Here is a 14,447-nt window from a genome sequence, read left to right as displayed (position 1 = left end):
TGAGTCCCAGCCCATTCTTCACTCCTCGGTTCCTGAACTCCAGACTTTTTATTACTAGAGTATTTCAGGTCACTTTGTACACTTTTTTGTAAACATAACTAAAGCCATTACCATATTCTGAAAGTAAGAGGACCAGCAATGTTTTAAAAAGTAAGAATTAAGTATCAACACCAGTATTTTATATATTCTAAGTTTGTTAGAAAACATGTCAGGTTATATGAAGAATCCTAACCCCATAGTAAGCATAATTGGAATTTCTGATTTCTATGGCATTCTTAGTTTGTTTTAATTTAAACAACTTGTGGCATTCATGGCCTGTCTATGAATAAAACTGGTGAATAACATGAGAATACCTGCAAAAAAATTTTTTCAATTTTGTCAAGATGGTATCAGGAGAACTTGATGTGCAATACCGTATATCATGTATTTCCTAATAATTCTCTTAACTAGTCAACAGATGATGACACAAATGACCAGCTTTAAAGAAAAAATGGAGAGAACATACCTGTGATAACCCAAGCACGAGTTCTGGTCATTCACCTGACCTTACAACACAGGAAATGTGACCCGACCTGTACTCGGACATAGGACATGCAAGCATTTTTGCAGCTCCAGTGTAGATCTGGTGTAGGCTTCTATGTGCAAAGGCAAATGAGCTGGAAATGTGATTCTTCTAGGAACTTGGATCGTCCAAATCGTTACCTCTAGATTGTTCAGTGGACAGCTATTCTACATCAGGGAGCTGAATGTAATTTGCTTTCTTCAGCCATCCTATCAGAACTAGTAGGGGTTTCAGGTGATTTTCCCTGTAACATTTTCAGCTTTCTCAGCTTTGGTTTTACTTTGTATTTCAAAGTCGGTGTCTAGGTTGCCTAACCAGTTTGTCAGTATTGGTACAGTTATATGTCCCATTCCATTATCTTGGTGCATTGGCCAGTGGCTTCTCACCAAGTAGCCATAGTTTAAATGTCAATCAATGCATGTGTTGTTTCTGAAATTAATGTCATGTTCCTGTGGTTTGCGTTCCATTTAAATTTGCTTGCTTGCTTTTTCTTCTCCCATGCTAAGTCTCCAGCACAATAATAGAACCTTATTGCTTGTTCTGTTAAATTATCTATCCAATCTTCTCTTGTGTGACATCACTTTCAACTAGTATTTACAATTTTCACTCTCCTTAATGTGTTCTTAAATCATACCTCTGCTATTTCCTTTTATAAGAACCCTAGACTTGCTGTTTGGTTGTCTGATCTTTATATCATGTTTTTTATTCAAGATTCTATTTACAATGAAACATCTTTAAGCCAACCAGATGATAAATACTGTAACTAAAAATCAGTCTTTTAGAGGGATGATCTTTTTTAACACTACAGGTGCCGATGCTATATTCTGTAGTGCCATGCGTTAATGCTGAAACTGTAGTGGTTTAGAAAATCTATAATAATAAAAGGAAGTGTTTGTCTTTGTGTCTGTCTGTGCGCGATGCCCAGCAAAATCTACAGCACGCAGAGAACTGAAATTTTGAACATACATAGATGGAAGGGGGTCCGAATGCACTTCGAAGCTGGAATTTTTATTTTTGCTTTCGTTGCTGCGTTATGAACAAAAAACCATCGGAAAACGTGTATTGGGATATGACAATCCAATGTGCTGTCACCAAGATTAAATGCATAGTCACTGTCGCTAGGCAACGTACATAAGATAGGTAGAGAACACAATTCAAGGAGCCATTTTACATCCAAGGTGTAGGAAGCCGTTTTTGGTCTTACATGGTGTGAGGGCATATGACGCTGTTGATGGTATTCGTCCGTCGGATCGGGACATAAAGTCTTGAGTTATTCAAGAGGAGTTGGCCATGGCCATGTGCCGGCGCCGGGTTTCATCTTCTTCATTCTTACTATCATATATCATGTCATTAATTTCATCTCGTTAACTCATCTGATTAGGTTGACATCATAAAAGTCATCCAGTCCTAAAAACTTGCTACGAAGATTAATCTCACTTCATACCGAACCCTGTAGTGGAAGGGGACAAGGGTTAGACACGTATACATCTGTCTGTCTGTGTTCATGTGTGCGATGCCCAGCCATATCAATGGCAAACAAAGATATAAAATGTTTGTCAAAGGAGGGCACAGGTTTTCACCTAAGATGCATGGTTGTGTCTAAGAGCAATTCTTGCACCAAGACATGAAGCTGTCAACGTCATCAACAAGCAACACTCACAAGAATTATCTGGTTTTCTATAAATTGAAAAGTCTATCGACACAACGTATGTATGTAATGTATGTATGTATGTATGTATGTATGTATGTATGTATGTATGTATGTATGTTTAGTCATCAGCCCAAAGGCTGGTTGGATCCTCAACAGTTCCACCATGAGCTGTCATAGATGGCCTAGGCATCACTGAAGAGGCATACTAGGGAAATGAGGAGTGAGGTAGTTTACCGTTGCTTTCCTCACCGAGCCAGAAGTTGCTATTACATATCAGTCTGCCAAGCCCACTGAAATGCATACACCAACCGACCCTATGATCAACATTTTCACACCATTCCTAGCAGGGACTGGCTGCGTAAGGAATGGCATTACTAGCATTGCTCATACCTCAGTCACTTTCATTTTGTCAAAGCCAAGGATAAGACAGAGACAGATCAATGAAAGTAACAACATTGCTCTAGCCCATACCAGAAGACATAGTGCACTGTAAACACTAGGTCCCGCCAGCAAAGGCATGTCGACACAACATGTTATACATATGAGGCTGTCAACTACACGACAAACGCAGGCAAAGCTGTGGGCACATGCTAGTATTTTATAAAATTGGTAGATATTATCAGAAACAAACATTTTATGCACCATTTTGATCAGAAAGAGTTATTTCACGATAAAAATACATAAAATAGATGAAAATATGAGAACTAAATATCCTTTATAGAAAGCCAATTTTTTGTTGGTTTGAATTTTTGTTATTTTGAAATCACAAAATGAAATTGCACAAAAAAAGGTCATCATAACAAAAATAAAAAAGAAACACAGTATACAGAATGTTCCCTATTACAATGCTGAAATAACCCCAAAAGTTTCGAGAAAATCTGTATGTAATAAGCACACCTAGACAACTTTGTCACAATAGGGGAAAAAGAAAACATTCACATTTTTGGACATGATACTGGATAGGCTTTTGGGCGTATGCCGTGTCAAGAAAATAAGGTGAAATTCTTTAAGAAGCCTTTCTCGTAGTCAGTCGAGATTTTCTTCTGATGACGCAGAGCACAGTTCTCTGCGAAACATAAAGGATTTCACCTTATTTTCTTGACACAGCATAAGCCCAAAAGCCTATACAGTATCATGTCTATAAGTACGGGCCGTGAAAGCATCAATGGCAACATTCACATTTTTCTTGCAGCTTATTCCGATTCTACTTCTTCTTCCTGGGCTTTCTTCCTTTTGTGTCACCTTGCTCTGAAGGAGTGCTGTAATTGATCCCAGCATATTTCATGGACTCCCACATTACATCCTAAATACCAGTGTCTGGATAGCCCTCGCTTTTCTGCTGTCGTTGCACATACAGTGCACTTCCTCAGTTGTCTGCAATCGTATCGTCATCTGACAAACTATCCAAACTTCCTCCAGCTTTGCCTGGATTTTCAGTGTCCTCAGAAACATTTTCACTGTAGATTTCACAAAAGTCACTACCCTCATCAAAAGCTTGTAAAATATCCAATTCAGTTAGCAATGTTTTTGATTTCGATGCTGCCATGTTTATTTACAACAGTCACATAACAGCTACTAGATGCAAGATTTGTATAGACATGAAACTCCAACAAATACTACCAAAAGCGACAATAGTGGTGATAAATGTAAACTATTGACATTCAAGTCGATGTAGTAGGAATGTTTCACCAACAGATGACATAACAGTCAAGAAAACACACATTTACTGAGGATCTCAAAAAGCTATCCTGGCACCACAGGAAGGTGCACTGAACCACTTTTAGCTATCCTTGACACTTCTTGGGTTAAAGGGAATATCAAACTGCTGCTGCTGCTGCTGCTGCTGCTGTATTCCACCAACTGCTTGCAAGAGCTTATTATTTTAACCATAATGGTTTGATTTATTTGGATCCATATTGACTTTAAACTAATCAGCAACTACTTAAAATTGTAGTCCACCTAGTCGATACATATTACAATCTTTTATTAGCTAATCGCTGTACATGTTTCGAGAACTCATAATTATGTTTCTTTGATGGCTGTATAATCTGCCAAACATTCCCAGGACTTGTGAACATCACTATTTTATCTTGCCTTACAAATAAACTACAAATTATTTGCCATTCTATATAAAATATTATGGCAATGTTGGTCACTGTTGTCACAGTTTTTTTCAGAAAGATAACCATCAAAACTTTTATAATGTTCAGTTTTTCGACACAGCTAATATTAACAGAGAAATTTGGCATTTCTCGTTTTTGTCTCCTATTGCTAAGCCATTGTATACTAATCAGATAATACATGGCCTAGTCCACACTTCAGATATCGCTGGGTGTAAAAAACAAGTTTTATGAAATTTTGTGTTTGTATTCTCATGACTTTCTCACAAACGAACCCAGACTGACAGACAGATAAAAATTGAACTGAACTCCTTTTGACTTTTATGTACCTAATCTGAGATAAAACTGAAGGATGAAGCAAACATTTGAAGTGTTCAGACAAAATTATAATTTTGTTTATATAGATAATGCTGAAATTATGCTTGAGGAAGTGGAAAGGATGGTAAATAAACTCCATTGTCATAAAGCAGCAGGAATAGATGAAATTAAACCTGAAATGGTGAAGTATAGTGGGAAGGCAGGGATGAAATGTCTTCATAGAGTTGTAAGATTAGCATGGAGTGTTGGTAAGGTACCTTTAGATTGTACAAAACAGTAATTGCACCTATCTATAAGCAAGGGAACAGGAAGGATTGCAACAACTATCGAGGTATCTCATTGATTAGTATACCAGGCAAAGTATTCACTGACATCTCGGAAGAGAGGGTGCGGTCAGTCATTGAGAGGAAGTTGGATGAAAACCAGTGTGGTTTCAAACCACAGAGGGGCTGGTATTGAAAAATGGTACAAGAGGAATAGGCAGTTGTGTTTGTTTTGTAGATGTAGAGAAAGCATATGACAGAATACCGAGGGAAAAGATGTTCGCATACTAGGGGACTATGGAATTAAAGGTAGATTACTAAAATCAATCAAAGGCATTTATGTTGACAGTTGGGCTTCAGTGAGAATTGATGGCAGAATGAGTTTTTGGTTCAGGGTACTTACAGGGGTTAGACAAGGCTGTAATCTTTCACCTTTGCTGTTCGTAGTTTACATGGATCATCTGCTGAAAGGTATAAAATGGCAGGGAGGGATTCAGTTAGGTGGAAATGTAGTAAACAGTCTGGCCTATGCTGACGACTTGGTCTTAATGGCAGAGTGTGCTGAAAGCCTGCGGTCTAATATCTTGGAACTTGAAAATAGGTGCAATGAGTATGGTATGAAAATTAGCCTTTCAAAGACTAAATTGATGTCAGTAGGTAAGAAATTCAACAGAATTGAATGTCAGATTGGTGATACAAAGCTAGAACAGGTCGATAATTTCAAGTATTTAGGTTGTGTGTTCTCCCAGGATGGTAATATAGTAAATGAGATTGAATCAAGGTGTAGTAAAGCTAATGCAGTGAGCTCGCAGTTGCGATCAACAGTATTCTGTAAGAAGGAAGTCAGCCCAGACAAAACTATCTTTACATCAATCTGTTTTCAGACCAACTTTGCTTTACGGGAGCAAAAGCTGGGTGGGCTCAGGATATCTTATTCATAAGTTAGAAGTAACAGACATGAAAGTAGCGAGAATGATTGCTGGTACAAACAGGTGGGAACAATGGCAGGAGTGTACTCAGAATGAGGAGATAAAGGTTAATTTAGGATTGAACTCGATGGATGAAGCTGTACGCATAAACCGGCTTCGGTGGTGGGGTCGTGAGGCGAATGGAGGAGGATAGGTTACCTAGGAGAATAATGGACTCGGTCATGGAGGGTAAGAGAAGTAGAGGGAAACCAAGATGATGATGGTTAAACTCAGTTTCTAACGTTTTAAAGATAAGAGGTATAGAAATAAATGATACCACAGCATTAGTTGCAAATAGAAGATTGTGGTGACGTTTAGTAAATTCACAGAGGCTTGCAGACTGAATGCTGAAAGGCATAACAGTCTATAATGATAATGTATGCAATGTATGATTGCAGATAACAAGGTGAATGATGAGCTTAAAATTTGCTGTTAAGCCCAACTTAATTTTCAATAACACTCATAATTTTGGTGCAAAGCTATTTTCCTCTTACATTTCATTGCTAATCTTATATTGCAGAAAGTCTGGTGAGCAGAATAAAGTTCTTATTCTAAATTTTAAAAAATATCAAAGAAAATCATTGTTTTGTCATTTCCACATTCCCAGTCTTGTATAATTTGTTGTGAAGGGAAGATACGATAATGCTTCTAAAACTATAACACTGTTCTTCAACTTCTGTTTGTCTTTTCCCTTATTCAATTATTTAGTCTGTCTCAAATCTTGGCTGCGTAAAGATTAAGTTTAATACCTATGTGGCTCGCATACGTCTTTTCTGTCTTTTCACTCGTCATGCAGTCAAGGCTATCATAATTCAGAATGTGAGAACTGGTAATTTGTTATAGTTAAAGCCATTTCTTTTCAGTTTTGATCTAATCTATAACTGTTAGGTCCTTATATCTGTTGAAACTAATTTATGATTAAATAAAATTTCAGAAAAAGAAACGGTTTAATTAAAAATAGAATAACATGTTTTGTTCTTGTAAGAATATCATCAGATTATATCAAATCACAGTTTTAAATACTTAAAAAATATTTATTATAGACATAAAGAAAGTTACTGATAGACTAGCCTTCTGGTTCAATGCCAGTGACAGCGCTTTGCACTATGTCGCATTCCTAGGTGGACCTTTGAATAGAGGAGAATCACACGAGGAGTACTTCATATATAAATTACTAGATAAAATACCCATTCTTTGTATGGATTTATGATCAAGAAGTAAAAAGATTAATGATGAGAAATGTGAATTATAAACTCACTAAATAGGTATCCTAAACCTACCTACACAATATTAAAAAGATAGAAACACGTAATATAATAATATAATATAATATAAAGACAATAATAAATGAAAATGGCAGAATAAATAAACTAAGGCTGACATGAGTTCTCAAATATGGATAAGTATGCGCAGCACTCTTAACAGTACAGTGTAGTCTCCAAAAGCTTTCTACAGAATAGCATGCTCATTCTTCAGTTGGCTTGTTAACAAACAAACAAACAAACAAACAAATGACGACTTTAGACGAATGATGATGAACATGGTTTCACATGGCATGTACTACTAGGGATGGGACAAACTGTTACTTTCCAGTATTCCAGTATCATATTCCTGTGTATCCGTTACAGTGTAGTATTACTTCAGCAGTCACAGGAAGACAGTTAAAGGGAGGAAAGTAAATAAATCAAATTACAAGGTACCTTAAACGCTATACACACCATAATCATGTAATGAAACTGCGGCGAAAACAGCATAAGTAAATATCAGTGAGGGCAACTTGACGGTAACGAACAAGGAACGTGGAACGGTACTGGGAACCTGCCGAGGGCATGGAGATGTCTAGGTTGCAGTTTTCGGAAACATCAACGGTGATCTTTGATTTTCCAAAATATTATTTACAAAATGGACCTTACAAAATGAATTACAAACAAGTTCAGCAATGCGGAAAATACCGATACACAGTTTGTAAAGTACAAATTACATGTTCTTTGAGACAAACAAATTAGATGTTCCTTGAGAAGAGCATCCTATAAGTTCAAAGAGTCAAGCGAATACCGCACATCTAATTACAAACCAACTCGTACAATACAATTTTGAAGGTAAGAAGAAACACAATATGCTATTACAATTTAGATTGAAGTTAAATGTACCTTTCCAAAACATCAGTTTAATAGAGTGGCGATTAGGGCAATCTCCTGTGTGATACTTTAACGAAAACTAGATGCAAATTAAAACAGGACTGAAAACAACCGTTCTTACCCTAAGGCCGCCCATCCTGAAAGCGAGGTGTCGCCCACGACGTCAAAACTCCGGCAGACCAGAGACAGACAGGCTTAAGACAGACCCCGAAATGCTGCCTAGCTCTCTTTAAAAAGGAAACCCTGGCCTTGGAGTAGCCAATCAGAACGCAGGAGCTTGCCCGGATTCACCAATCACAAATCTTTCTTCTGTCACGATGTTTAAACCACTTTCTCAAACACATACGATCGTGAATCTTCCATTTCCAGAATAGTAAGAACGTATTTCTAGAATGCATAACTAACAAAGGCCAACACACCCTGTTCTAAAATCCCACGTCACAAACTTTCTGGACTGTTCCAGTTAATATAGAGATGTAATCTACTAGTTACAACTGACATATGTTAGAAAAATCTTTTTTACACTGTACAGGTTAGGTAGCTGAATGGAATACAAATAAAACATTCTGGCACGATGCTCCATATCATACAGTAAGTACTACTTAAAAAGATTTACAAATAAAATCTTCTACAAACACTTTCCACCTCCAAGAGATTCTACACCTGTGTCATCTTCCTCCCCCCCCCCCCCCCCCCTGAAGCTGCGAGCTTCTGCACTCAAGTGGAGATGTGACGATGGATGGTGAGGGGACCCGAGCCCTAGTGAAGGCACACCCGGCCGGGTGAGAGCCCGTGCTCGGCGGCCTATGAAATTTTAGTTGGTGGCCAGTCGGCCGGCCAACGGAGCAAAGCAAGTCTGTGTCCCGCAGGCTGCACTCGATCGTGGCGGGCTACGACGCTCGGTTTCGGCTCTCGAGTCAGCCAGCTCCCTGGTTGATCCTGCCAGTAGTCATATGCTTGTCTCAAAGACTAAGCCATGCATGTCTCAGTGCAAGCCAAATTAAGGTGAAACCGTGAATGGCTCATTAAATCAGTTATGGTTCCTTAGATCGTACCACTTTACTTGGATAACTGTGGTGCTCGACCATTAACATCATACTACTGGTTTGGGGGGGGGGGGGGGCGATCACTTCAGGAAACTCGCTCGCCATAGTACAGATTAATAAAGATACATGACAGTCGCCTCACTAACAACCATGATTATCTTTAAGTTGAACTTCCAACAATAAACAAAAACAAACTGTCAAAACACCAAAGGTCCTTTCAGTAGCCTGGAGTTTACGATTTACCTATACAGTAAGTACCACATAAATGTCCACGTGGATAATCATACTACATTTCAAAATGCCTTTCGAACCTTGTAAATTTCTTCGACTATTTCAGCTCTAAATGGAATAATATCAATAAGTTAATTTATTGAATTTACCACCTAATCAATACGGATCAAGAATGATATTTATCACATGTAATATTTCAACTCTGTCCACAGAAAGGATGTACACTCATTTCTTCTGCCCATTGTCGGTAATCCAGAACCTTTTCGCTTTCTTGTAAGACAGCATTCAAGGCCTCCTTTTTAGCAAGGTTACGGACTAAGTCTATGTTGCACCACTTTTCACACCAATCATAGGATCGAAGTTGCACAGCTAGGCCACAGGTTCTTGCTTATGATGTGGCTGCCGACACGGCCGTTTGCCAGCAGCCTCCATTCAAGTTCAGTCCAAACCAGATAGCTAGGTATGTTGCAGTCCAGCCATATCTTGCACTAAATAAGCAGATGGGTGAGACACCGTCCAGTCAGACTCCCTCCATTAGGACATTTTCTCACAGGATTGTGGTGCCAGATGGTAGCGCCCAAGGTATACGGTGTGCCTCCCAACTTGGCACTTTAGGTTGCCGTCAGAAGAGGTTGGTCACTGCAGCCACTGTAACATAAATCAACCTGCAGCAGACAGGGGAATACTAGAGGCAAAACTATGCTGCTGGGCTCTAAGATCTTGGAGAAAAACAGCTTTCAAGGAGGGTTAGAGGTCTTTCTTTTAATTCACTGAGATGCATAGAGTCACCCAATGGGTGGCTCAATGAGTATGCAGTAGGGGCCCCCCTCGCACACCAGGGACATAAGGCACCTAGCCCCGGGGTAAGCACTATCTATAATCCATACATTTGACAAGTTTATGGTGGGGGTGAAAGGAAACTACAGAAGTTTACCCTAAACCTGAAAAGTTAGGGGAATAAATTCCAATCAGTGACCCTAAACAAAAACCTTCCTAAAGTATTTACCTACACAATTACTTAGAACTAAACTCTTACAAATACCTTATCATTACCTTACAACTGAAATCTTACAAATAGCTTACAAGAAATTTATCATTACCTTACAGCTAAAATATTACAAATAGCTTACAACTAAATCTACATGGTCACCAACAATGGTATTTACCCCTCCCTACACAACTTAAGGTACCTTCACCTGGGAGAGGTGGACTGTGCTGATCCTTTTCCTTTCGGGATCGCTCACCAATAATGACACCGGGGTAAGGAACTATAAGATGGTGCAGAGACCTCTAAATCTGGGGGCCAACTTACTGATAACATGGCCCGCAGCATTACTGATGGGGTGCGTTTTAATAAACACCTGGTCACCCACAGACAGATCGTGCGGCCTTCACGCGTGGTTGTAATTACGCTGGGCCTTAGCGTAATAAACCTTCAAGTTCTTCTGTGCACAATGCCAATTAGCTCGGATCTTTTCTGGGCTTGCATCGTCGGGCAGAAGATCATTAATTGACCACAGATTAGATAGTGGAGAATTTGGAGTAAAGGCCATTAACGAAGCAGGGGTTTGCTTGTGGCTTTAATTTACAACAGTGTTAAATGCAAACGACAACCGATTTAGTGATGAATCCCACTTGGAGTGGTCAGTGGAGTGATAAGCGATGAGGACAGTTCACAGGTTACAATATACTCTCTCAGCATAATTTGGCCTCGGGTAATACGGGGTAGTGTTTACATGAGCAATGGAAAGATCAAAGCAGAAATTCCAGAACTAAACGGAAGTAAAGGCTCTTGCATTATCACTCACCAGAAATTGACAGGGTCCAAAAGAAGCAAATATCTGTTTCAAGCACGAGATGGTGGTGTTTGCGTTAGCCATACGAGTGGGGAACAGCCACGTAAAACGTGAAAAGACGTCAACACACACAAGAATGAAATGATGGCCATTCCGTGATCTCTGGAAAGGACCGATGTAGTCAATGAACAATCTCTCCATTGGACGAGAAGCTTGCTCAGAAGACAAGAGACCTAGACATGTATTCAGGGCAAGTTTACTGATGTTACAAGTCTTGCAGGATTTGACAAGGGTACGGATCTCACTATCCATGGATTTCCAAATGAAGTGCTTACGAATTTTCTCTCTCGTTTTGAAAATGCCCAGATGACCCCCCACTGGGGATTCATGAAAATACTATACCGGAACCAGGTTAGTTGGGACTACAATTTTGGGGTCTCTGCGACTGCAAGCAGGACAACACAATACACCATTCTTAAAGACATAAGGCTTAACATGTTCACTGTCGATAATAGCTTTTAACTCAGCGTCGTCCTCCTGATGTTTGGTTATATCTTTAAAAAGGAAGAGAGAGTCAGTGAGAACTCCACAAAGGCTGATACTTGTTCAGGAGGAGGGTTTGCAGGCTCTGATTGAGGGTCAGAGCTGCCAGGATAGAACATCCTACTGAGGCCATCAGCCACAACGTTTTGAGCTCTAAATTGGAAGGCTGAGATGCGCACTGCCCAATGTCCAAGACAACCGGTCCTTCGCGGCTTGGCCAGTACTCAACTCAACACCTGATTATCAGTCTCAAGATCGAAAAGGAGATGTTCCATATACATTCTGAAGTGGTCTAAAGAGAAGACAACAGCTAAGGCTTCCAACTCATAAATGGAATAATTTCGTTCAGCAGGATTAAGGGCACGAGAAACATAAGAAATAGGACGACGCCCCTCTTGAAATTCCTGAAGGAGAACACCGGATATGCCTGAGGAAGAGGCGTCAGTCTGAAGGATGAAGCATTTAGAAAAGTCTGGCATAGCCTGTACAGGAACGTTACATAAGGCGGACTTCAAGTCCCTGAAGGCTTCACGTTGGGCATCACCCCACACAAATTTGGCATCCCTTCTTCTCAAGGCATTTAATGGTGCTGCCCATTCAGCACAATTGGGAATGAATTTATGAAAACAGTTAACCATGCCAATGAATCTGGCTGCAGCCTTGACGTCCTTTGGCGTGGGAAAATTCTGGATGGCGGAAGTACGAGACTTATCGATTGAGACACCCTTCCCTGACACAATATGGCCTAAGAAGGACATCTGGGTTTGTGCGAAAGAAACCTTGGTGGCCTTGAGGGTTAGACCTGCTTTACGTAGTCTTTCAAGCACTTCGTTGAGATGGACAAGATGTTCTTCGACGGTTTCGCTGAAGATTACTGAATCGTCAAGGTAATTATAAACGAACTTGAACTTAATATCAGATAACACATAATCCAGTAACCGAGTAAGGACTGCAGCTCTCGTTGCCAGTCCAAATGGGACGTGCTCAAATTCATGTAGGTTCCAATCGATCGCAAAAGCTGTGAGGTGCTTGGATTCCTCGGCAAGAGGTATCTGGTAATATGCCTGATTTAAATCGAAGGTGGTAAAAATTTTGGCATTAGCAAGACAAGAAAAACAAGTGCAAATCACGAAGGGGAACAGCTTGGAGGACCACCTTACGGTTCAGTATCCGATAGTCAACTACAGAACGATAACCACCTTGCGGTTTAGGGACCAGAAACATGGGAGAAGAATGGGCCGACTTAGAAGGGCGTATCACTCCGTCAGTGAGCATTTGGTCAACAATAGCCTTAATGACCTTCATTTTAGGTGGTGACAGCTGATACCGAGGAGAGCGGACAGCTATGTTATCCGTGACTTCGATTTAGTACTCTAAAATAAGACATTGCTGACACCTAACTTGCTTTGCTTTTGGACTACTATGCTGTATGTTAATTAAAACTGAGTAGCATCAGGGTGTCTTATAACTCGGAAGTAACTGCCATGAAGGTAGTGAGAATGATTGCTGATACAAACAGATGGGAACAAAGATGGAAAAGTAATCCGAATGAAAAGTGAAGGCGTAGGAATTAACTTAAAGAATGCAAGTATGTGTGTAAAACCAACTTCAGTAGTGGGGTCGTGTGAGGCACATAGACGAGGATAGGTTATCTATTAGAATAATGGACTCAGTCACGATGGTAAGATAAGTAGAGAGAGAGGGAGAGATCATGACTATGGTTAGGTATGATTTTTTATGTTTTAAATTTCCGAGTTGTAGAAGTAAATGAGGCCGCAGAGCTGTTTGCAAATACAGGATTGTAGATGCTGTTAGGTTTACACAGAGGCTTGAAGACTGAAGGCTTAAAGTCATAAGAGTCTACAATGATGTATGTATGATGTACATAAAATATTCTTCTGAAGTATTGCATTATGTTAAAAGTTCAGCTCAAAATGCTCATGCATATGGTCTTCTCCCAGAGACACAACTCTTAAGCTGGAAGAGAGGTTTTTCCCCTTAACACATATACCACATATATCTTTTTCTCTGAATACTTTTTAATTTTTGAACAGGCATTATGTGTTAGCAGGTTTAATTCCTATATCTTTTATGATTTTCTAGGCCGGGTGGTATTCCAGCTCGAAATTCAAGAGGTGAGCGCTTGTTGTTGTTTGTGGGCATCATCGACATCCTACAGAGTTATAGACTGAAGAAGAAGTTGGAACATACCTGGAAGGCTATGATTCATGATGGAGTGAGTTAGAATTTTTGCTTAATACACTTTTGGCAGATCATATTGTCATCCTTGTCGTTTACATGAATTTTAAAGTTATTTTGAGTGATTTTGAATTTTTTTATATTTATGCAATAATCCATGTCAGATCATTTGGAACATTCTCAGACTGTCCAGAGTATTGTAAAACCTACATAAACAATCTGAAATCTTCTGGAATATTGTAGAACAATTTGAAATTTAGCAGATTGTTCAAGAGTTTTCCTCCAGAAAGATGCTGAGTAGACTTTTGTTAACCTTATGCATGGGGAGTTAGGGGTAGTGATACCGAGGTAATAAGAAGTGGATACTCGTTCATCACAATTTTGCAGTCTGTAATCTTATGATGATGTGGCGTATGAATCAAATCTTAAGCCCTGCTGATCTAAGGAAACCAATTCATGTTAAAGTTGTTCATCATGTAGGATTAGCGTGGAGTCCCCTGCCTTTCAACTGGGTGATGTACTATGAAACTCATGACTTCCAGATACCGACACCCTGGTGGCTTCTTCTTCCTGGATCCAACAGTTGTTTCCAATTTGTGCAGTTTTAGAACA

General features: G+C 39.6%; 1 protein-coding gene across 5 annotated transcripts in view; it reads left to right on the top strand.

The window, feature by feature from the left end:
* Window positions 1-14,447, top strand: part of LOC136873739 (phosphatidylinositol 4-phosphate 5-kinase type-1 alpha) — a 561,879-nt gene that overhangs the window by 262,334 nt on the left and 285,098 nt on the right. For all 5 annotated transcript variants that reach the window (XM_067146914.2, XM_067146913.2, XM_067146910.2 and 2 more), the window contains exon 10: window positions 13,740-13,872. In XM_067146914.2, the coding sequence (XP_067003015.2) occupies window positions 13,740-13,872 (133 nt within the window). The remainder of the gene's footprint in view (window positions 1-13,739; window positions 13,873-14,447) is intronic.

This window comes from Anabrus simplex, chromosome 5 (genome assembly GCF_040414725.1).
Source record: "Anabrus simplex isolate iqAnaSimp1 chromosome 5, ASM4041472v1, whole genome shotgun sequence".
Taxonomy (NCBI): Eukaryota; Metazoa; Arthropoda; class Insecta; order Orthoptera; family Tettigoniidae; genus Anabrus; species Anabrus simplex.
Note: the sequence above shows the minus strand (reverse complement) of the source record. Positions and strands in the feature narration are given on the sequence as shown.